At 43.1% G+C, this 24,560-nt stretch overlaps 1 protein-coding gene across 5 annotated transcripts in view; it reads left to right on the top strand.

Annotated features, from left to right (window-relative positions):
- kif21a (kinesin family member 21A) overlaps positions 1 to 24,560 on the top strand; it is a 138,300-nt gene that overhangs the window by 26,850 nt on the left and 86,890 nt on the right. For all 5 annotated transcript variants that reach the window (XM_073066261.1, XM_073066260.1, XM_073066259.1 and 2 more), the window contains exons 2-4: positions 9,839 to 10,061; positions 10,449 to 10,631; positions 11,354 to 11,503. In XM_073066261.1, the coding sequence (XP_072922362.1) occupies positions 9,839 to 10,061; positions 10,449 to 10,631; positions 11,354 to 11,503 (556 nt within the window). The remainder of the gene's footprint in view (positions 1 to 9,838; positions 10,062 to 10,448; positions 10,632 to 11,353; positions 11,504 to 24,560) is intronic.

Genomic DNA, 24,560 nt, shown 5'->3' with positions numbered 1-24,560 from the left:
TTTTTCCAGTTTCTTAATTGGCCATTGTTCGGCATGCCAAAGGCTCGGCCTGAGAGCTCCACTCACCTTCGGAAGTCCGGGATCTCGTGGCTGTGGAGACGGGGGTTTGGAGGTCAGTGCCTCTGCAGGAGATTGGTGTGTCATTGGAGACAGAAGATCTCTGGCTCTGTGCCCAGAGACCCAAGATCTTTGGGCACAGAGCTTGGAAGAAGCAATGCAACAGAGTTTTAACATTGTAAACCAGCAAGTTGTTTATGTCTCCCCTCTCACTGTGAAACGGCAACTCACTTTCTCCCCTTTTAGGGAGAGAGAGCCTGTGGTATGTCAAATGCCGGGTGAACAATGTAGTCTTTGGAGTACTGCAAGTCTGTGTCTTTGCTGTTGCCTTGCTCACGCTTGATGGCGCAGTGGTGGGTGCCGATGCTTTTCTTTGGTAGGTGGAGCAGGGGATTTTTGCTTGCTGCTGCTTATGGGAGAGGGGAGTTAGGGGGAAGACAGACAGACAGACTTTATTGATCCTGAGGGAAATTGGGGTTCTAACGTTTAACTGTCCATTCTTTGGGGGCACTCTGTTTTCAGGGATGGTTGCGAAGCAAAAGCATTTCAGGGTGTATATTGTACCTTTTGAACCCTTTGAATATTTTTAAAATGACAAATAATCATGAAACAGTGATAGATTTTTTAATAATCATGAGCTGTAATGGGGTGTTGATAAGTTTGCTGTGATTTTTTTAAAATGGGAACACAGTATTAACCTTTTGAGAAAACTTGAGTTTAGGGCACCAGGTTTTGCAATACATGTCAGTGAATTCTTTACAAACCCCTTTGTTTTCGAGACCAATTTGGTCTAGTGGCAAAGTAATGCTAGACAGAATGCCAGTAGCCATAATTGACTCCATCTCCTAAATGCTGAGGATGATGGGGTTAAGAAAAGTGATAATTGTATCTACCCAGTGATTCTTTTTCATCAAAGGGAAAAAGAAATAAGATTATCACATGCGTAATGCTGGAGGGACTGTGCAGGTCAGGCAGCATCCATAAAGGAAAATAAAGAGTTGACATTTTGGGCCAAGACCCTTCATCAAGTTGAGAAAGAAGGGAGCAGAAGCCAAAATAACGACGGCGGAGGGGAAGTAGTACAAGATGGCAGGTGCTATGTAAAACCAGGATGGGAAAGAGGTGATATGAGAATGTGGGGGACAATAGGTGGAAATGATGAGGGGTTGAAGATGAGGACAGTGGACCATGCATGACGGATGGAGGAGGGTCACAAAGAGAGTGGATGGGCAGCAGAGGATAAGAGAAGGGGAACCAGAATGAGTGCTGGAAAAAGAGAGAAGGGGGAAGAGGAAAAATTACTGCAAGTTGAAGACATTGATGTTCATGCCATCAGGTTAGCAGCAACTCAGATGGAATGAGATCTTGCACACCCAACCTGTTTGTGACCTCATCATGTCAGTAGAGGAGACCATGGACCAACATATGAGAATGGGAAGTTTAATTGCAATAGGTAGCCACTGGGAAATCCCACCTTTGAGGTGGATGAAGTGAAGGTATTTAACAAAGTAGTCCGCCAATCTACGTCAGGCCTCACTAATGTAGAGGAGGCTGCAGCAGATACAACAGATGACCCTGACAGATTTGCAGATAAAGTGTTGCCTCAGCTGTAAAGACGCCTTTTGGACTCTGAATGGTGACAAGGGAGGAGGTTGTAGCACTTTTTTGTTTGCAGGAATAAGTCCCAAGGTAAGGGGAAATTTATCTCTGTTATAACTGCAGGAGGATAGGGGAGGATAGAAGTGCAGAAATTGGTTAAGATGCAGGTGAGAGCAGCATCAATTACTGTAGAAGGGGAAAACCCTGTTCTTTGAAAAAGGAAGACATCTTAGATGTTTCAGAATGAAAAGCCTCATCCTGAGAACAGATGCGGTGGAGACAGGACCTGAGAAAAAGTGACAGGGTGCAAGGATATATGGTCAAGATAATGGAGTAATATTTTTTGGTATAAATAGCAATAGTGAAATTCACAGTGGATTCCAGTTATTTGGATCATAGGTTAATCGGGGCATCTGATTATTTGGGACAACCCTTAAAGAACAAAAACTAATCAAGAAACTATCTGGAATTTCCTTTGTTTATTTGGGACACTATGTCACTTAATTGGGACAGGAAACTGCTGTCAAACAGTGTCTAACCAATATCAGTCATATGCACTTGTGTGGTTTTAGACACTGCATCATGTTTAGATGGAGCAGTTTTTAAATAGCATCAGTTGTGTGTTTGTGTTCAAATAGCAGTGATATTTGTCACTGATAGTTGCGAGAAATAAGCAGTTGGACAATTCAGAACTGTTTGGCTTACTCCGATTTCAAACATTTAGTGTTAGAGATGCCAGAAAAGACCGGGACTGATAAAAACTATTTCACTACAAGTTAGGAACTACAAAGAATTTGATTGTATCAATAATCATCTTGGATAATACAATGAAAATTTGGAGGATGTAATGATTGATATAATTGTATCAAGGCAGCCCAGTATCTGCACTAGGTGCCAGTGCTCATTTTGTTCATTAATAGTCAATCAAAAGAACATGGCAGCGTAACTGATAACTATTAGGAACTAATACAGTTTTTTTGTACTGTAGTAGCATTGGTAGTATTCTAATTGGTTTTGTATTTCATCTAAATGCATAATTTTTTATTAAGTTAAATGGTAGTTAGTCCTTTTTGTATCTTAACAATTTCCATAAAACTTCAGCTTAAATTGGGCAGCCGCTTAATTGGGCCAAAAAGTGCCTGGTCCCAATGTGCCCTAATTAACTGGAATCTACTATACTTTGTTTATTTCTGTTTAGTTCTTCTGGGGTTGTCTTTTCCTCTTGCTCCTTTTACATGGTTATGCTTTATTGACATCTGAATAAATACTATCATCAGCATGTGGGACATGAATAAACTACCGTAGATGCCAGATTATAAGCCGCTACTTTTTTCCCACGCTTTGAACAGCTTTGAACACTGCGGCCTTTACTACGGTGCGGCTAATGCATGGTTTTTTTTCATGCCGCCAAAAACATTTTGCCTCGTAACAGTAGACCAATAAAATTGATGAGTAGTTCACAGAGGTCCAATGAAATTGTACGATAAATCAAGCGCACTTTCATAATTAAATGATTGTAAATCAGTCATTTGTACTCACCCTCATCAACATGGAAAACACTCGAAGAAAAGCATTGTGCTGCCTTTATGGCAGTTACTTAGTTTATAATATTTTCGCTTAGTAATTCATTTGTTAGTATTTTCTAGTTAAAGTTAGAAGTGTTTTAAGTATATTTGTTTTCTGTACTACATCCCGGGATGCTATGACGTCACATCCGGTTTCGCCGCGTCTTGTGGGAAAATACCGGTTTGCGATAAACGGAAAGGTGGGGGGGAGCGCATTAGACCCGAGCGAAAACGCTGCTTTTAAGTTAAAGGCGATCAATAACTTTTCCTGGTAGGCTGCAGTATATATTTTTTTACCAGTCGTTAGGAGATATTGGAATGTTGTTTGTGCACTGTTCAGTAAAAAAGTACACGCAACGTAATTTGTGTGTTACCGATACGTATGTATATTTAAAAGTAGCCGTGTTACAGGCACGGTTCGAAAAAAAGCATTTGCAATATGTATTTGTTTATGTTACCATACGGATTTAATTAAAAGTTAAAAAAATCTTCACGTGTAATATCTTTCTGTGTAAATATCTCATATTACAACGTGGGACACCTGCGGCTTAAAATCCGGTGAGGCTTCACCAAGTACAAAATTGATTTTCTTTCTAAAATTAGAGCCTGCGGCTTTTAATCAGGTGCGCTCTGTAGTACGGAATCTACGGTAATAGGCCAATACATAGTAAAGCAGCATTGATTTAGATAAGAATCCAAGAAAGATACCCAACGTTCAAAGTAAATTTATTATCAAAGTACTTGTATTTTACCATATACAACCCTGAGATTAAGTTTCTTGTGCATATACACAATAAATCCAAGAAACATGATACAATAAATGAAAGAACTTGTTTTTTTTATTTCTCTCCCACCTGACTGCCACACATGTTCCAGAGAGTTAAAAATTAGTTTTTAATTAGTTTCTGGGCTACATAAAATTTGTGCATGTTTTTAAACTATTTGATGTTTAAGTTGTAATGTTTTAAATGCAAAAAAATAGATTCATGAAGAGATGATGCTCCTTGGCAATCAGTAATAAAATTCTTGTTGGAACAGAGTCCTGCTTCCAAGTATGTAGATGAAAACATGATTGCTAGTTGAATGACTATATCAGGATTATTATTTTGGTCTTGAGGCAGCACTAGGATCCAAGATTGTTATTTAGTGATGTGCATACCTTGTTGATTCACATCGTTCCAAACCTAATCATTTGCAGGTTGTTAACACTTGCAAAATTATCTTGTCATTTTAGGCTACGTCCAGACACCAGATAAATCCATAACGGAGGCTTTTTCTCTTCATTTTACCCTCCATCCACACTAAAAAGGCATTTTCATCCCCCGAAAATTGAGTTTTTCAGAAACGCTCTCCAGAGTGTGTAATTTTGAAAACACCGGATTGGCCAGAGCAGTGTGGACAAGGTAACCGGAGAAATCTAAAAACGCAGTCATGATGTACCGGAACAGATGGTGACGGCAGCGTGCCATTTTATTGTTTTCTTGAACGCAACCTAACAATTTCAGAACAGACAGCAACGAAACTGAAGCCAGACGAGTTAGAAATGTACTCACCAAATACTTTGACCCATAACTTACTGAATACATAAATATACTCACTTTGCCCTGTTTTCTATCCTTGCTCGTATGAAGGTGGTTTACCTATTTATGCAAGTACTTCTCTGACAATAGATGTGTAACAGCCTAATGTAACATTGTATGGAAATACAAGATAATACTGATGCAGACATGTTTTATACATTTAACAAGGGGCTTTATTAATTCAACAGAGTTCATCAGTTTTTCAATGTCCGTCGTCAGCCGCGTCATACTGTCATACTCCCTGTTGGTTGCCTCCATACGCTCCAGTAATATTTTTTTTCAGTTTTAAGTCCTCCTGTGCGAGAGGCAACAGCTGTCCGTCGTTTAAGTTTTTCTAATCTGTAACTGAACAAACACGCACCAAGTCTTAAACGACGAGATTCAACACCAAACATGTCCCTTGTTTTCAGTAGATGTGTCCTGCGCATGCGCAGTAGGAGGAGATTCGATGAAATATCCGTTTTAATGTGGACAGAGATATTTTTTAAAATGCCTCGTGTGGATGCCTATTGTTTTTATGTGAAACCAGCGTTTTCAAAATTATCCGGTCTAGTGTGGACGTATCCTTAGTTTTTCTACTGAGGAATTTGAAATATTAACATTACATTTATTGCATTTCGCATTAGTTTGGAGAATCCTATTGAATTTTCTTTTCTTGTCCCTCCTTGTTTTTCATTTAAAATCCCTGTCACATTTTCTCCAAATTCTTAGTTAGTCATTGAAGTTTCAGGAGTTAATTGGATTTGTATCAGTTATCTAGTTAATCTTATTTCTTTTCCTTTATTGTTTAGCTGTGTGTTTTAGTTACCATTTCTAAGATATTTTTGAACCTACCACTGTTGATGGTAATTGCATCAACACAAATTGCTGGAGATACTCAGTAGGTCAGAGAGTATCTGTGTAGTTGATTATATTTGTAACATTAACTTTATAGCTGTTTCCCAACCGACTGTACATTGCTATAATTTTGTTTAAACTTGTGTTTGTTGCTGAATCCCAGTGTGTTCATTTGGTCTTCACTTCATGCAATCCCTGATAATTCATATCAAGATAGACCTGCAGTTGCTATCTCTGAACTAAACCAGCCCAATAAATTCTATAGCTACCAAACCAGATCAGAGGCTGGATCTGACAGGGCATAAATCGGAAGTCTGCTGGAACACCCCGGCTTGCATCCATTAGTGCAGCTCTGCCAATACAGTGTTTAATACCACCTGATCAGAATTGTTTCCTTCTACATTTAGCACTGTGTAAATGCCAAAACTCAGAGTCTGACAAATATATAAATGAAAACAAATTCCAGAAAACACCTCAGGAACTCTGGAGGATGAGGGAGGAGAATGTTTATGCTTTAGACTCCAAGCTGTGAGAAGTGGGAAGAGTGAAAACAAGAATATTTTAAGTGGTAAAGTTGACAGGAGAAGGATAATTAAGACAAATGAAATATTTGTTTAGGTGAGGTCAAGTGTTCCAAGGCAATTGTACTTTTTCTGGAGCTGTCTGATAGATTTAATGCAGGCAATTAGTGAAAGAGTAACCAAAGAAATGTGTAAAAGTTGTTAAATGCAACTGATTGTGTTGAGACCGAGAACTAAATGAAGAATGCTGAAATACTCAACAGATCAGATGCCATCTGTGGAGAAGAAATCTGATTTAATACTACAGATGGATAACCTTGAAGAATCCGCTAGCTTTGCAAACAGAGGAATCAAGTTGGAGACACAAGAAAGACTGTTGGTCCTGAGGAAGGGTTTTGACCTGAAAGGTCAACTGTCCATTTTCTTCCATAGATGCTGCCTGACTTGCTTTGTCCTTGAGGATTTTGTTGCTGGAAAAATCATGTTGCTTGCATTTGAGCATTAAATGCAGTGCCCTCTGAGCAACTATTTGGCTGCCACTGTAATTTACTAGCCCTCTCCACCCGCATATTGTGATTGTGAGTTTTTGTACAATTGCAGTAGTTCAATAGCTGCTCTTATGACAGTGTATGTCATAGCTTTCCAGTCTTACTTAAATTCTCCAGCTTTAGGTCACTCACTCATCTCACTGCATCAGTATAGGCAATTTTTATCTGTCATAATTTTAGATCAGTTTTTATTTGTATCATCAAATCTTAACTGTTCCTGTTACGATATTAACTCATTTGGTCTTACTGTATCAGAGAGATTAATTTTTATTCTACTCCTCCTTATCTACTCCTTATCTACTAATCACTGACTTGTTTTCTTTCTTTCTCAGAATGGACAAAAGGTCTTGGATCTGAAGCACTAACTTGTTTCTCTTTCCACACATGTTGCTCTGACCTCAGTGCTCTCAGCATTTTCTATTTTTACTTAAACATTTAGACTAGCTGAAACTCATTCTAGTACTGTAACTATGGTAGAGGACCATTGTCACAGGAAAAGCAAAGACATTTGTGTGAAATGTTTTGCTGTAGGAGTAGTTATGATGGGCACAGAGGACATGAGAGAATAGAGTGGATATATAGTCAAGGCAGCTGTATAGTCAAGGAGTCTGTATGCTTGGGATGTTGGTTGCTAGTGTGTCTCTTGAGCTGAACCTAGAAGTTCAGAAAAGAAAATGAAGGGTCAGAATTGACTCAACAGAAGTGAGAGCAGGGTGGAAGCTGACAATTTAAGTAATGAAATGTGTTCTGTATATGCCTAGAAAGCAGCACCAATGCAGACATTGATATACCAGTAAAAGAATTGAGCTACAGCCTAAATTGGACTGAAAGGTTGTTCTACATATCCCACAAATACATGTACACAAATTTCCATGACCACTTCTGCATACACACCTACTACCAGCATATCATGGGTTTTATAAACAATATATGCATGATGATCTATATCAGTCAAGGGAAGCTGCTTTGGCAAATTTCCCAAAGTTTGTGACTTTTACTAGTTTTATAGTCAATGTTTCAGGCTGAGGCTCTTCATCAGGACTGGACAAAAAGTTGAGGTCAGCAAGAAGGTGAGGAGAGGGGAGGACGAAGTACACTGTGATAGGTGATGGGTGAAACCGGGAGGGGTTGAGGGGTGAAGTAAAGAGATAGGAGGTTGATTGTTGAAAGAGATAAAGTGGTGGAGAAGGGGTTACCTACCACCCCACTAGCCTCTTTTATTTCCGTTCTGATGAAGGGTCTCGGCCCAAAACGTTGACTGTTTAATCTTTTCCATAGATGCTACTTTGTTGTGTGCGTTTCCTGGATTTCCAGCATCTGCAGATATTTTCATGTTTGATCATGGGCAATGCTCAGCAGTCCAGCATTTTATCAGATGCTATTCGTGTGGAGCTTCCTGATGTCTCTGACCTAATGATTTTTCTGCTGGGTGCTCTGGTTGTAACTTGCATTCGAAAGATCTGTTGGACGATTACTTACCGTAGATTCCGGACTACAGAGCGCACCTGATTAAAAGCCGCTGGCTCTAATTTTAGAAAGAAAATCAATTTTTTACTTGTACAGGCCGCACCGGATTTTCGGCCTCACCGGATTTTCGGCTGCAGGTGTCCCATGTTGTAATATGAGATATTTACACAGAAAGATATTACACGTGAGGATTTTTTAACTTTTAATTAAATCCATATGGTAACATAAACAAATACATATTGCAAATGCTTTTTTTCGAACCGTGCCTGTAACGCGGCTACTTTTAAATATACGTTGCGTATACTTTTTTACTGAACAACATTCCAATATCTCCTAACGACTGGTAAAAAATATATATACTGCAGCCTACCAGGAAAAGTTATTGATCGCCTTTAACTTAAAAGCAGCGTTCGCTCAGATCCAGTGCCGCTCGCGTAATGCGCTCCCCCCCCTCCTTCCTGTTTATCGCAAACTGGCATTTTTCCCACAAGACACGGCGAAACCGGGTGTGACGTCATAGCATCCCGCGATGTAGTACAGAAAACAAATATAGTTAAAACACTTCTAACTTTAACTAGAAAATACTAACAAATGAATTACTAAGCGAAAATATTATAAACTAAATAACTGCCATAAAGGCAGCACAATGCTTTTCTTTGAGTGTTTTCCATGTTGATGAGGGTGAGTACAAATGACTGATATACAATAATTTAATTGTGAAAGTGCGCTTGATTTATCGTACAATTTCATTGGACCTCTGTGAACTACTCATCAACTTTATTGGTCTACTGTTACGAGGCAAAATGTTTTTGGCGGCATGAAAAAAACCATGCATTAGCCGCACCGTATTAAAGGCCGCAGAGTTCAAAGCTGTTCAAAATGTGGGAAAAAAGTAGCGGCTTATAATCCGACATCTACGGTACTATTGTATATTACCGCCTTGCTATGTATTGGTAATTGGCAAAAAAGATCTAAGGGGAATTGATGGGTGTGTGAGAAAGGAAGGATAGGTTAGAGGTCTGTAAGGGGAGTCAAAATTGCTTTCCTGGCATTGATTATGGGCTTGATAGGACAAACATTCTCCTCCTGTGTTGCAATAGGTGAGAGAGACAGTAAATGGTGACCTTGGCCTGTAATGTTTACATTCCATTAAAGAATAAAAGGAGAAAATCACGCCCTTACCAGTGTAATACAGTAATGGTGCACTTGCCATTTTCCTTCATATATTTGCTCTTCAGACTTTAAATTAGGGAAATTAAAATTTTGTCAGCTCGTGACTATTAAGATGAGCTCTGATTGCTCAGTTTTGATTGTCTTAGTCTTTGCTGGCAAGGAATGAGAGATTTTCTTCATTGTGAGGAAGGATTAAATGTTTAAAGTCAAGATTTGTTCCTGTTGGGAAAGCCTCACTCTGCCTTCTGTTTGTATGGCTATGGGATTTCTTAAGAAAAAATTAAAATACTTGTACTTCTGGAGCATTTCTACATCATTTTGCAAAATTTAGTCTTGGATCACTGGTTGAAAAATTGAAGTCCTCTTCCTTAATGTAGTCAAATTGGTTTTTGGTAGATGTGCTTGAAGCACCAATTGCGATATAATCATGAAATTTTCATGTCCCTAAACCAGTTGGATATCTTGTTAACTATTCCTTTCTATTTGTGCAGAATTCGTCCACAGCTGGCTAAAGAGAAGATAGAGGGATGCCATATCTGTACATCGGTTATACCCGGAGAGCCCCAAGTTGTTCTTGGAAAGGATAAAGCATTCACTTTTGACTTTGTTTTTGACATGGAAACTCAGCAAGAAGAGGTCTATCTGAAGTGTGTAGAAAAACTTATTGATGGCTGCTTGGAAGGTTATAATGCCACTGTTCTAGCCTATGGCCAAGTGAGTGTTATATTGTACTTTTTAAAAATGCTGTTGTCCACAATAGTGCTGATTGAGGCAGTAAATCAGTGCAGACATTTAATAACTTAGTTGAGTAATCTTGCTGAAGAGCACAAATGTTCAATCAGCCTTTGCCTCTTGAAATATCACGAAAGTTACTTGGCATAGTTTACATTCTTCAAGGTGAAATTAACATTGAAAGCATGGCATTCTGCCATAATGTATTCTTGTGAATAGTTTGAGAATCTGAACCATGGAGCTAACGATTTAGGGAGAGTTCATCAGTATTGTGCCAATAAAGCCAATTTGAATCCAGATGAAAACTGAATCTTTTGTGAAGTGTCGGATAGTTTGTAATTAATTAAGGCAAATTGTTACCTTTTATAGACGGGGTCTGGGAAGACGTATACCATGGGGACTGGATTTGATGTTAACATCACGGATGCTGAGCATGGTATGATTCCACGTGCTGTCAAACACCTTTACTGTGGTATTGAGGAAAAAAAGCGTACTGCTGTTGAACAAGGACTGCCACCACCAGAGTTTAAAGTCAGTGCTCAATTTCTTGAGGTATGTAATTAATTAAGATAGGATCTGCTGCTCTTGGTTTACCTTAATTTAATTAGACTTATTTCTAACATTTCAAGGTTTGTAAATTAGAGAATTGATTTGGAGGTTGTGCATATTTTTGAAAGGTAAGCAACTGATATGATAAATTTCAATTCAATCAATGCTCTTTTTAAAAACAAAAGAGAATTTACTGCATCTTCAAATAGTTGAGAAAATTGTTTTTGAAGTAATAATCAGGAACCTAGAATGTTTCTAGGATTGCCATCAAACATTAGGTTGTATTTGGGTAAATAAAAGTGTTAAAGGAAGGTGAAATATCAAGGAGTTAATGCGCCGGCCTGGATTAAATGAGGCTATGTTGCAACTTTGGACAAGATGACCTAAGAAAGAGTGTGAGAAGGGCGTAGTATTTCAGAATTAGGAAAAAGAAACTCAAAGCAGAGGTGGCCAAAAATAACACTGAGGTTTGAAGTTGAAATGAATAGTACAGAAGAAAAAAATGTATGCGAGAGGCATCTGGCTTTTTTTTAAAAATGGGAATTCCTTGCTTATTGATTTACCTTTTTTTCTTAAACCACAGCGGAAACAAAGCTGTTTTAATCACCAGCAAGCCTCATCTTGTGTCATAGTCTTAATCAGTTTTTTAAGTACCTTATTTCCCATGCTGACACTGGACGTTTAAAAGCAAATTTTGAAGTTGTATTATATTTCATTTCTTCTAGCTTTATAATGAAGAAATTCTAGATCTGTTTGATTCAATTCGTGACCTTGAGGCAAGACACAAAAAGTCAAACATTAAAATCCATGAAGATGCAAATGGAGGAATTTACACTGTAGGAGTAACAACACGTATGATAAGTTCAGAAACAGAGGTGAGGTTGTTTTAAAATTCAAGGCATCAGTGGTAAGCAAAAATTGGTGTCTAGGGGAGCATTTTTATCTTGATCGGAGAATTGTATTTTGTATTATGTGGACTAAATTTCAGACATCAAAATTACTTGAATTGTTTAATTTAAGCTAATGTGTTGAACAGAAATAAATGGCATATCATTTTAAACATGACTCATTTACTTGTACATTTTCCTCAAGAGAAAAAGTGCTTTTAAAACGCCTTTTCCCTGTTTTTTTGATGGAAAATATTGCCATCCTTTCTTTGTTTCAAACAGATTCATTTGATAATTACTTTCATAAGAACCATTATTAAATTACACAGAATAAAGTGCGGTAGCAGGCCTTCTTGCCCAGTGACCCCATACTACCCAATTACACCCATGTGACCAATTAACCTACAATCCATATACATGTCTTTGGAATGTGGAAGGACTTCAAAATACCTCAAAAAAAAAAACATGCAGTCACAGGGAGAAAGTACAGCCTCTTTATTACATTCTGTCATTATGTCATGCTAACTGCTACACGACCATGACATCTCAATTCTGAAATGATTTTTTTGAAGGACAATTACTAGACAAGGAATAGATTTTTACGATATTTCCTTTGGCATTTTTGACCATAAGACATAGGAGCAGAATTGGGCCACTCGGCTCATCAAGTCTGCTCTGCCATTTCGTCATGGCTGATTTATTCTCCCCCTCAACCCCATTCTCCTGCCTTCTCCCTGTAACCTTTGACACCCCTACTAATCAACAATCTATCAAGATCCACTTTAAATATGCACAGTGACTTGGCCTCCACAACCATCAGAGACAATGAATACCACAGATTCACTACCTCTAGCTAAAGAAATTCCTTCTTATCCCTGTTCTACAGGGACATTATTATTTTTTTCAGGCTGTGACCCCTGGTCTTGGACTTTCCCACTCTCCATGACTAGTACTTTTCAATATTTGATAGGTTTCAATGAAATTCTCCCCTTTATTTCAAAACTCCAGCGAGCACAAACCCAAAGCCATCAAATGATCATCATACGTTAACTCTTTAATTCCTGGGATTATTCTCATGAGCCTCCTCTGCTTGCTGTCCAGACCCAGCACATCTTTTCTTAGGTAAGGGACCCAAAACTGTTTACCATATTTCAAGTGCGGTCTTTTGTACTCTAGTGCTCATGAAATGAATATTAACATTGCATTTGTCTTCCTTACTACAGACTAAACCTGCAAGGATGACCTTCATGGAATCCTGCATTAGGACTCCCAAGACCCTTTACCCCTCTGATTTCTGATTTTGCTCCCCATTTAGAAAACAGTCCACACATGTTGTACTTTTGTCAATTCTTTAAGACAAAATATATAAAATCCCATCAAGTGACTGGGTTATCCTTTGCTTATTTGAAGGTTCTGATGGGCTGTATTTATTTCATTCTTCAAATTACTTCTGTTTAACTGAATTGAATGCTGCTTTAAAATGTTTATTCTGTCCCGTGGCACTCACTGGAAAATAATGGTGAACAGGAAGAGTGTCTTCAATGTTCTTGTGTGCAAACAATGAGACCAGTTATAATGCTTCACTGCGGCAGTTGGTGAAATGTGCATGCTCAGCATAGACTCAGCATAGCCTTTACTTGGTTGAGGACTCGCAAAGAAAAAAATTGCAAAGAGATCCATTTATCCTATGCTGCCTATGCTATTCTATGCAACTATTCTGGAATAAACTAAATTTTGCAGATGTTAGATGGCATAGAGGATGGTTAAACCTAACATATTTTGGCTTGCTTAATCTGTTACTGAGGAAGGAGAAAGTATTAAACATGCTTTTCAGTATTAAAGAAACATGAAAGTGAAGGTTTCTACCACTTTTAATTCGGATTTGTTTCTCAATGATTTGGAAATGAGATTCTATGATGTTTGAAGAGCTTGTAGCGGTGTGCTACATGCAGCGCTGAAATAACGACAGGGAGTCGGTAAACTGCAGTTAAAAAAGATTTTATTCGAACTTCGCGGCCTTGCTTTAAAGCCTCCCTGATCCCACCCTCCCCGGGCGCGGATACTGTAGGGGGCACGTATTCACAGTCCTGCACGGGCTTTTCCCTTTGTTGGTGAAGCAGACCTGGTGTCCTTTTGGGACTGGCCTTTATGCCGGTGCGCTGGCTATTTGTGAGCCAGTTCGAGTGCACTAGGAAGTGGGTCACCACATAACCCTCCCCCCCCCCCCCCCCCCCACCCCCAGAACTGGTGATACACGCCCCCCCCCCCCCCACCCCCCCAATGTCCACAGTCTGGGCCGGACCCTGTTTGGGAGGTCTGCCTCTGCACCGCGGTGCCGGAAACTCGACTGGTTGCGCCACGTCCACATGGGCCGGTTTGACTCGGTCCACCGTGAAAACCTCCTCTCTCCCCCCAACGTCCAGCACGAACAGGGACCCGTTGTTCCTGATCACCGTAAACGGCCCCTCGTAGGGCCACTGTAGCGGTGGCCGATGCCCGTCCCTTCGTACAAACACAAACTTACGGTTCTGCAGGTCTTTGGGTACGCAGGTCGGGTTCTGCCCATGCTGCGAAGTGGGTATGGGGGCCAGGTTGCCAAGCCTCTCGCGTAGTCTGCCCAGGAATGCTGCGGGTTCTTCCTCGTGCCCCCTTGGGGCTGGTATGAACTCCCCGGGGACGACCAGGGGTGCGCCGTACACCAACTCGGCCGACGAGGCGTGCAGATCGTCTTTGGGCGCCGTGCGGATGCCGAGTAGGACCCAGGGAAGCTCGTCCACCCAGTTAGCCCCTCTCAGGCGGGCCATGAGAGACGACTTTAGGTGACAGTGGAAACGCTCCACCAGGCCGTTCGACTGTGGATGGTAGGCAGTTGTGTGGTGCAGCTGTGTCCCCAAAAGGCTGGCCATAGCTGACCACAGGCCGGAGGTGAACTGGGCGCCTCTGTCGGAGGTAATGTGGGCCGATACACCAAAGCAGGATACCCAGGTGGCGATCAGTGCCCGGGCGCAAGATTCGGAGGTGGTGTCGGTGAGCGGGATCGCCTCTGGCCATCTGGTGAACCGGTCCACGATAGTGAGAAGGTGCCACACTCCGTGCGACACTGGCAGGGGGCCCACAATATCCACATGAATGTGGTCGAAATGCCGGTGGGTGGGGTGGAACTGCTGCGGCAGAGCTTTGGTGTGCCGCTGCACCTTGGCCGTCTGGCAGTGCATGCACGTTTTGGCCCATTCACTAACTTGCTTGCGGAGTCCGTGCCAAACGAACCGGTTGGAGACCATCCGGACAGTTGTCCTGATGCAGGGGTGCGCTAAGTTATGAATGGAGTCGAAAACGTGCCGCCGCCAGGGTGCCGGGACGACGGGGCAGGGTTGGCCGGTGGTGATGTCACAGAGTAGGGTCCTCTCACCTGGGCCTACGGGGAGGTCCTGGAGCTGCAAACCAGAGACTGCGGTTCTGTAACTAGGGATCTCCTCGTCTGCCTGCTGCGCCTCTGCCAGTGCCTCAAAGTCTACCCCTTGAGAAAGAGCATGAATGTTGGGGCGAGAGAGCACGTCCGCCACGACATTGTCCTTACCCGAGACGTGCCGGACATCCGTCGTGTATTCAGAGATGTAGGACAGATGGCGCTGCTGGCAGGACGACCAGGGATCGGACACCTTCATGAATGTAAAGGTAGGCGGCTTGTGGTCCGTGAACGCGGTGAAGGGCCTACCTTCTAAGAAGTACCTGAAATGCCGGATTGCCAGGTGTAGCGCCAACAGTTCCCGGTCGAAAGCACTGTATTTGAGCTCGGGTGGTCGCAGGTGTTTGCTGAAAAACGCCAGGGGTTGCCAGCGACCCTCGATGAGTTGCTCCAGTACTCCACTGACTGCCGTGTTAGATGCGTCCACTGTGAGGGTGGTAGGGACGTCCATTCTGGGGTGCAGTAGCATCGCGGCGTTTGCCAAGGCTTCTTTCGTTTTAATGAAAGTGGCAGCAGACTCCTCGTCCCAGGTAATGTCCTTGCCCGGACCCGACATCAGGGCGAACAGGGGGCGCATGATTCGGACAGCTGAAGGGAGGAAGCGGTGGTAGAAATTTACCATACCCACGAATTCCTGAAGGCCTTGGATTGTGGTGGGTCAGGGGAAATGGCGGACTGCGTCTACCTTAGTGGGCAGAGGGGTTGCCCGGTCTGTAGTGATCCTGTGGCCCAGGAAGTTGATGGTGTCGAGCCCGAACTGGCATTTGGCCGGGTTGATTGTCAGGCCGTATTCACTCAGTCGGACGTAGAGTTGACGGAGGTGGGACAGATGCTCCTGACGACTGCTGCTGGCTATGAGGATGTCGTCCAAATAGATGAAAGCGAAGTCCAGGTCGCGTCCCACCCCGTCCATTAACCGCTGAAACGTCTGTGCGGCATTCTTCAGGCCGAACGGCATGCGGAGGAACTCGAAAAGGCCGAACGGGGTGATGAGTGCCGTTTTGGGGACGTCGTCCGGATGCATCGGGATTTGATGGTATCCCCGGACGAGGTCTACCTTGGAGAAGATCCGTGCGCCGTGCAGGTTTGCTGCAAAGTCCTGAATGTGCGGCACAGGGTAGCGGTCCGGTGTTGTAGCCTCGTTCAGCCTGCGGCAGTCGCCATATGGTCTCCAGCCCCCTGTCGCTTTGGGCACCATGTACAAGGGGGAGGCCCATGGGCTGTCGGACTGCCGTATGATCCCTAATTCCTCCACCCTCTTGAACTCCTCCTTCGCCAGTCGGAGCTTGTCCGGGGGAAGCCTTCGAGCACGGGTGTGGCGGGGTAGTCCCTGGGTCGGGATGTGGTGCTGTACGCCGTGTCTGGGCATGGCTGCCGTGAACTGCGGTGCCAGAACCGATGGGAAATCCGCCAGGACTCTGGTGAAGTCGTAGTCGGACAGCGTGATGGAGTCGAGGTGTGGGGCTGGCAACTGGGCTTCTCCCAGGGAGAACGTTTGAAAGGTCTCGGCGCGGACCAGTCTCTGCCTCGGCAGGTCGACCAGCAGGCTGTGAGACTGCAAAAAATCTGCACCCAGAAGCGGTTGGGCTATGGCGGCCAGGGTGAAGTCCCACGTGAACCGGCTGGAGCCGAACTGTAGCTGCACTGTACGGATGCCATAGGTCCTTACTGTGCTGTCGTTCACGGCCCTCAGGGTGGGACCCGGTGCCCTGTTGCGGGTGTCGTAACTCGTCGGAGGTAAGACGCTGATCTTGGCACCGGTGTCGACCAAAAAACGGTGTCCCGACCGCTTGTCCCACACATACAGGAGGCTATCCCGATGGCCAGCTGCCGTAGCCATCAGCGGCGGCTGGCCCTGGCGTTTCCCTGGAACTTGCAGGGCGGGTGACAGTGGCGGGCTTCTGCGCCCCACCGCTGGTGGTAGAAGCACCATTGTTCGTTGGTCTCCTCACCCCTGCCTCTGGGGTTAGCGGGCTCTGTGGCCGGGCCTGGTCTGGTTTGCCGCTGGGAGCGTGGCCTGGTGATCTGTGCGACGGACACCCCACTCTCCTTCTTGGCATTCCACAGCAAGTCCGCCCGGGCCGCCACCTTCCGGGGGTCGCTGAAATCCACGTCGGACAGCAGCAGGCGTATGTCCTCGGGCAGCTGCTCCAGGAATGCCTGCTCAAACATGAGGCAGGGTTTGTGTCCTCTGGCCAGAGACAACATCTCATTCATTAAAGCTGATGGAGGTCTGTCTCCCAAATCATCCAGGTGCAGTAAGCGGGCAGCCCGCTCGCGCCGTGAGAGTCCGAAAGTCCTTATGAGCAGGGCTTTGAATTCTGTGTATTTGCCGTCTGCTGGGGGAGACTGTATGAACTCCTCAACCTGGGCCGCTGTGTCCTGATCGAGGGAGCTCACCACGTAGTAGTAACGTGTGTCCTCCGAGGTTATCTGCTGAACGTGGAATTGGGCTTCTGCTTGCTGGAACCATAGGTGAGGTCGCAGCGTCCAGAAGCTTGGCAGTTTCAACGAAACTGCATGAAGAGATGCGGCGTTGGTCATCTTCGGCCCAAATATCGTTTGGACCATCGGGGTCACCAATTGTAGCGGTGTGCTACACGCAACGCTGAAATAACGACACGGAGTCGGTAAACTGCAGTTAAAATAGATTTTATTCGAACTTCGCGGCCTCGCTTTAAAGCCTCCCTGATCCCGCCCTCCCCGGGCGCGGATGCTGTAGGGGGCACGTATTAACAGTCCTGTCCCGTGCGCGGATGCTGTAGGGGGCACGTATTCACAGTCCTGCGCGGGCTTTTCCCCTTGTTGGTGAAGCAGACTTGCGCCCTTTTGGGACTGGCCTTTATGCCAGCCTTTGCGCTGGCTATTTGTGAGCCGGTTCGAGTGCGCTAGGGAGTGGGTCGCCACAAGCTCACAATTTAAGCTTTCAAGCTTTTTTCTTTTGCATATGCAGATATTATTCATGTGTGTTATCATTAATTGAAGAATTGAATTGGCTTTATTTCTTGCATCTCACTCACACAAATCTTTGCAATTACGTCTCCATCTAAATGTGCAATGTGCAATTTATAGTAATTTGTAATAACTAGTATGTGCAACAGGGTGGTCACTATAACCAAAATACAATTGCGTCAGTGTGAATTAATCAGTCTGTTGGCCTGGTGGAAGAAGTTGTCCCAGAGCCTGTTGGTCCTGGCTTTTATGCTGCAGTACCATTTCCTGGATGGTAGCAGCTGGAGCGGTTGGGGTGACTTGGGTCCCCAGTGACCCTTCGGCCCCTTTTTACACACCTGTCTCTGTAAATCTCCTGAATAGTGGAAAGATCACATCTACAGATGTGCTGGGCTGTCCTCACCACTCTCTGTAGAGTCCTGCAATTGAGAAAAGTATAGTTCCCATACCAGGCAGTGATGTAGCCAGCTAGGATGCTCTCAGTTGTGCCCCTTTAAAAAGTTCTTTGGATGTGGGGACCCATACCTAACTTCCTCAAGTGTCTGAGGTGAAAGAGGCTCTGATGTACTTTTTTCACCACACAGCTGGTGTGTACAGAACCCGTGAGATTCTTGGTGATTTGTAAGTCGAGGAACTTAAAGCTGTTCACCCTCTCAACCCCAGATCCATTGATGTCAATAGGGGTTAGCCTGTCTCCAGTCCTCCTGTAGTCCACAACCAGCTCCTTCATTTTTGCAGCATTGAGGGAGACTTTGTTTTCTTGACACCACTGTGTCAGGGTGATGACTTCTCTGTAAGCAGCCTCATTATTATTTAAGATAAGACCAATCAATGTAGTATCATCAGCAATTTTAATTCGCAGATTGGAGCTGTGGGTGACTACACAGTCTTGGGTATACAGAGAGTAAAGGAGGTTTCTAAGGATAAAGTCCTACAGTGCACCTGTGTTAAGGGGTAGAGGTGAGGAAACCTACTCTTACCACCTTGCGGCAATCTGACCGGAAGTCCAGGATCCAGCTGCACAAGGCAGGGTGAAGGCCAGGATCTCAGAACTTCTTGTCAAGCCTGCAGGGAATTATGGTGTTGAATGCTAAACTGTAGTCCAAGAAGAGCATTCTCACATAAGCATCCCTCTTATTCAGGTGTGTAAGAATGGTGTGAAGAGCTATGGCTATTGTGTCATCTGTGGATCGGTTGTGTCGGCAGGTGAATTGTAGGGGGTCCAGAGTGGGTGGTAGCAAGCTGCAGATGTAGTCCTTGACCAGCCTCTCAAAATGTTTGCTTATTATTGAAGTGGGTGCAACAGGACTCCAGTCATTCAGTCTTGGTCTTGGTGGATGTTGTGAAGCAGGAGGGCACTACACAGGGAGACTGGAGAGGGAGAGATTAAAAATGTCTGCAAACACACCTGTCAGTTGTGCCACGCATATCCTGAGTACCTGCCCTGGGACGCCGTCCAATCCCATAGCCTAGCGACGGTCGCTCAATGGAAACACCTGCATACTTCAGCCTCAGAGATGACTAAGGTGAAGTTGGTTTGGTGGGTCAGTGTTGGCGATATTCAGCCAAGTGTAAAAAAAAAGAGATTTTTCTCATCTAGGAGAGAGGCAGCAATGTTGGCAAACACCACTGCTCTTGGCTTTGAAATCTGCGATGGTGTGCAGATGTTGGTATAAGCTGTGTGTGTTATTGGTGGAGGGTTGTGTCTGGATCTTCTCCCTGTACTGTCGTTTCGCTGCCTTGATGACTTTAAGCAGATCGTAGCTGCATTTCTTGAGCTCCTGCTGATTACTGGCAATATAAGCTCTGTGTCGCATGACATATGCTGCTTGCACGGAACTGTTCATCGGGGGTTTCTGGTTTGGAGAGACCCTGACCAATTTCTGGCGGACAGCATCCTCAGTGAACTTCTGGATGAAGCTCAGTAGACATCCTCATCATGGAAGATTTCATCAAAGCAGTCCTGCAGCATGGAGACTAGCAGTTGACAGTTTTAAAAATGGCCACCCTTGTTTCAGCTTCTGCCTGTATATTGGCAGAAGCAAGATGGAGGGGTGATTGGACTTTCCAAGTGGTGGACGAAGGAGTGCTTTGTAAGCATTGCAGAAGGGAGAGTAGCGGTGGTCGAGTATGCTATCTCCCCATGTGCTCACCTGGATGTGTTGGAAAAAAACTTCAGAGAGACTTTCTACAGTGGCGCTGTATTAAAGCCACCATCAATGATGAAAGCAGCCTCTGGATATGCAGTCTCCAGGGTGCTGATGGTTTCATACAGTTCCTTGAGAGCCAGGTCAGTATCAGCCTGTGATGGAATACGCATAGCTGTGATAATAACTCCCTAGGCAGCCAGAAAGGTCCACACAGCAGCACAAGATTCTCCAGATTTGGGGAACAAAAGGATTTGAGGGCATGCACACACCAGGGGGTTACACCGAGCATTATTGACCATGAAGCATATCCGCCTTTGTTCTTCCCAGAGAGGTTCAACCCGGAACAGTGAGAACCCAGAGGACTTGATAGCGTGATCCGTTATCTCCTCCATTAGCCAGGTCTTCATGAAGCACAAAATATTACATTTTTTTGTTTCCAGTTGGTAGGAGATTCTGGCTGTCAGTTCACACAGCTTATTGTCCAGGGACTGAACGTTAGCTAGGTGTATGCTAGGGAGCGGCAACCGATCAGCACACTGTCTCAACCTCAACAGGACACCGGCCCTTCTCCTGTGCCTGTAGTGCCACTTCCGAGGTAGTGACATTGTAATAAATGGGCCTCCCATGTAAGCAGGGGTTCCCAATGTAGAAAAGGGGCGTGTAGTGGGTAAATGCTCTTCCCGATGTTCAGAAGAGTCAGTCTTTCATACCTGATGTGACTATCAGCTACTTGAACAAGAAATGCGAAGGAAATTGTACTGAAATATCAATATTGTTGATTTCAAAATTAGTTTCTATTCATTGTGCTAACAACAGGGGTGGAGGAAAAGGACATCACTCAAACAATGTATAACTCTAGAATTTTGATGTGCCATTATTTGCGATTTAGTGAATTCAGCTTAAATTTTTTTCATTAGTAGTCAACAGCTTTGAATTAAAAGAAGCTTCCCAACCTGATATTAACTTGGAGAAGCAACTGAATTGTAAGATGCATGCATATGCAGAACAAGAAAAAAATCTGGGATCAACCAAGAAAACTGAATGCAAAATCAAAATATGGTCGATGCTGGAATTCCAAAATTAAATACCAAGCTCTTGGACAGCTGCAGCTCGTGCAGAGACATAGTTCAGATGTGAGACACTTAAGCTGTAAAAAGTTAGAGATTTGAGTAACTGAAATGAGGGAAGCAAGTAAAGGAAGAAATATCCAAAAGGGAAAACCCTTAGTGGAAGGCAAGAATGATATAAATGACAGACGAGTTGATGGTGGAAGAAAAATTGCTGATAATACTCGGTCTTTTAAAGGAAGCTGGGTTTAGAAGAGAGGAAAATGAGAATTACTTGATGTTGCTGAATACAGTTTTGTTTCTTTTAGGGTGAAATGTACCAGTTTTTACAATGAGGTTGCTTTGAACATTATTGTAATGGTTTAGGAGTTAGAGGCACGAATGGGAACATAATGGACAGTTAAAGGTACAGGTAACTGAATTTGATGAGCTGTAATGTGTGGTTGTTCATGGCAGAGAATACGTTGTCTTGAATAACGAGAGCAAAATGAATTTAATTAAATCCTTTCTACCTATTGGGTGTGTTTGCAACATATGCATGAGAAGTTAAGAGATAAAAATGCAAAGGAGTGAAAGAGGTAATACGGAGTAAGGCTACGTCCACACTACACTGGATAAATCCGTAACTGAAGCTTTTTCTCTTTGTTTTTACCCTTCGTCCACACTAAAACAGCGTTTTTATCCCCTGAAACTGGAGCTTTTCAGAAACGCTGTCCAAGGTGTGTAATTTTGAAAATGCTGCTTGGGCAGATCAGTGTGGACGGGGTAACCGGAGAAATCTGAAAACGCTGTCAGATGGCAGCGCACCATTTCATTGTTTTCCTGAATGCAACATAACAATTTCAGAAGAGACGGCAACAAGACTGAAGCCAGAAGAGTTAGAAGTGTACTCAACAAACGCTTTGACCCATAACTTACTGAATAAATAAGTATACTCACTTTGCCTTGTTTTCTGTCCTTGCTCGTATGAAGGTGGTTTACCTATTTATGCAAGTACTTCTCTGACAATAGATGTGTAACAGCCTAATGTAACATTGTATGGAAATACAAGATAATACTGGTGCAGACACGTTTTATACATTTAACAAGGTGCTATATTAATGCAACAGGGTTCATCAGTTTTTCAATGTTTGTCATCTGCCGGGTCATACTGTCCGTGAACTCCCTGTTGGTTGCCTCCATATGCTCCAGTATTTTTTTTCAGTTTTAAGTCCTCCTGCGCGAGAGCCAACTGCTGCCTGTAGCTTAAGTTTTTCTAGTCTATAACTGAACAAACGTGCAGCAAGTCTTTCACGGCAAGATTCGACACCAAACATGTCGCTTGTTTTCGATAGATGTGTCCTGTGCGTGAGCAGTAGGGGGAGATTTGCTGAAATCTCCATTTCAATGTGGACGGAGATATTTTTAAAAATGCCTAGTGTTGGATGCCTATCGTTTTTACGTGAAACCGGCATTTTCAAAATATCTGGTCTAGTGTGGATGTAGCCTAAGTCAAGATGTTGCAGATGGAATGGTCCCTTCAGATTGTGGAAGGCAAACTTACTTGATTTGTTTAGTGACATTACAGGAGCGATTCAAGTGAGCACACTTGTAGTTAGGAGCAACATTCCATTCAACCTCAATGAATTAAAACAAATACCTTAACCAAATATAGTCTTAAATAAGACACTGAATTATAAGAAATTTGCATCCGCAATGCAAATGTCACCTCTTTTGCATTTGTTCTGACAGTGTCACCTTCTGTACATATTTCCTATTGTAACTTTCCTTGTAGAAACTGTATTGCATAGCATCTGATTTGTGTTTTAACCTGCTCCATAAATAGAGAGTTTTGGGGCTATTCCGATTTGCTTGTTTACCATTATGAATTTTTGAGGTGCATTACTTTCTGGTTTTGCAACTTCTTGCTGTATTTTTGTTTTTCAAATAAAAATATTTGTTGAATGTTGTTAAATAATGTTTCGTCATGTGTAACAGCATATGATGATTCCAGTGTACATCAGCAAATTGGCAACGAAGAAGACTGAATGCAGAATCAAAGTACTGTTGATGCTGGAAATCTGAAATTAAGTTCTGGGACAACTGCTGGTCATGTATCTTCAGGGAATTTAAACAAGGTTGTGTTGAGATCAAAGAGAAAAAAATCTCCAGAGTACCTCAGATAATGATTCTCAATCAATTGACAATCAATTCTCAAAGACAAATTACTGTATTTTTACTTCAAACATCAGTTTGGATGCAGACTTTGAGACTAATTGGACAGTGATGAGCCCCATGTGGATCAGTGTTCATGTAACTGAGTGGATCCTTGGAAAATTGAATTTGGAAGTGAAAGATCTCCAGGTGCTGCTTGTAGATTTGGATGTGAAATTCATGATGTCAATCTAAATTTTCAGCACCCTTGCAGACGCTAAGTTCTGATGTTGCTAAAAGTCTTAAAACGGAAGAAAGAGACAAAAAAGAACGATTCTATTAAAATACGTGCACTGTACAGCAAATTTGTAAAACATTGACTATATACAAATAGACCTTGGGATGTTATTGATTTTTGCAAAGGTTTTTGAATGCCCTCTCATTTGAATAACATGTCTTGTAATTTTTTTTATTTTTGTGTATCATACAGTATATATTGAAATATATTAAATGTTTGTTCCAAAGACCAACAGTATCTTGTAATCTTGTAGGGTGGACAAACACCGTGCAAAAAAAAGCAAACTGCAAACACAAAAGGAAAAAGTAAATGTTGAGAACATGTGATTAAGAGTCCTTAAAAGTGAGTCCACAGGTTGTGGGTGTGAGAGCAGTTCAGTGATGGGCCAAATGAGGTTGAGTGAAATTATCCCCTCTCATTTAAGAACCTGATGGTTGAGGGGTAACAATTGTTCCTGAATCTGATGGTGTGACTCCTCAGGCTCCTATACCTCCTTTCTGGTGGTAACAGTGAGAAGAGAGCATAACCTGGAAAGTGAGTGTCCCTGTGATGCTGCTTTCCTCTGACAACGCCCTGTATAGATGTGCTCCGGGGAGAGGAGAGCTTTACCTGTGATGGATTGGGCCGTAACCATTACTTTTTGTAGGATTTTACATTCAGGGACATTGGTGTTTCCATACAAAGCTATGATTCAGCCAGTCAATATTCTCTTCATCACACACCTATAGAATTTGTCAAAGTTTTAGATGTCATGCTGAATTTTTGCCAACTTCTAAGGAAGTAGAAGCATTGCCGTGCTTTCTTCATAATTGCACGTGTGCTGGGCCCAGGACAGGTCCTCTGAAAGGATAACACCGAAGAATTTAAATTGCTGACCCTCTCCACCTCTGATCAACCGATAAGGACTGGTAACAAAACATATAGCATTTTTCCTACATAGTAAAGAGAAGCACCATTAGCAAATGGTCCAAATCACACC

This window comes from Hemitrygon akajei, chromosome 14, assembly GCF_048418815.1.
Source record: "Hemitrygon akajei chromosome 14, sHemAka1.3, whole genome shotgun sequence".
Taxonomy (NCBI): domain Eukaryota; kingdom Metazoa; phylum Chordata; class Chondrichthyes; order Myliobatiformes; family Dasyatidae; genus Hemitrygon; species Hemitrygon akajei.
The sequence above is the reverse complement of the archived record's forward strand: the minus strand, read 5'-3'. Positions and strand labels throughout refer to the sequence as shown.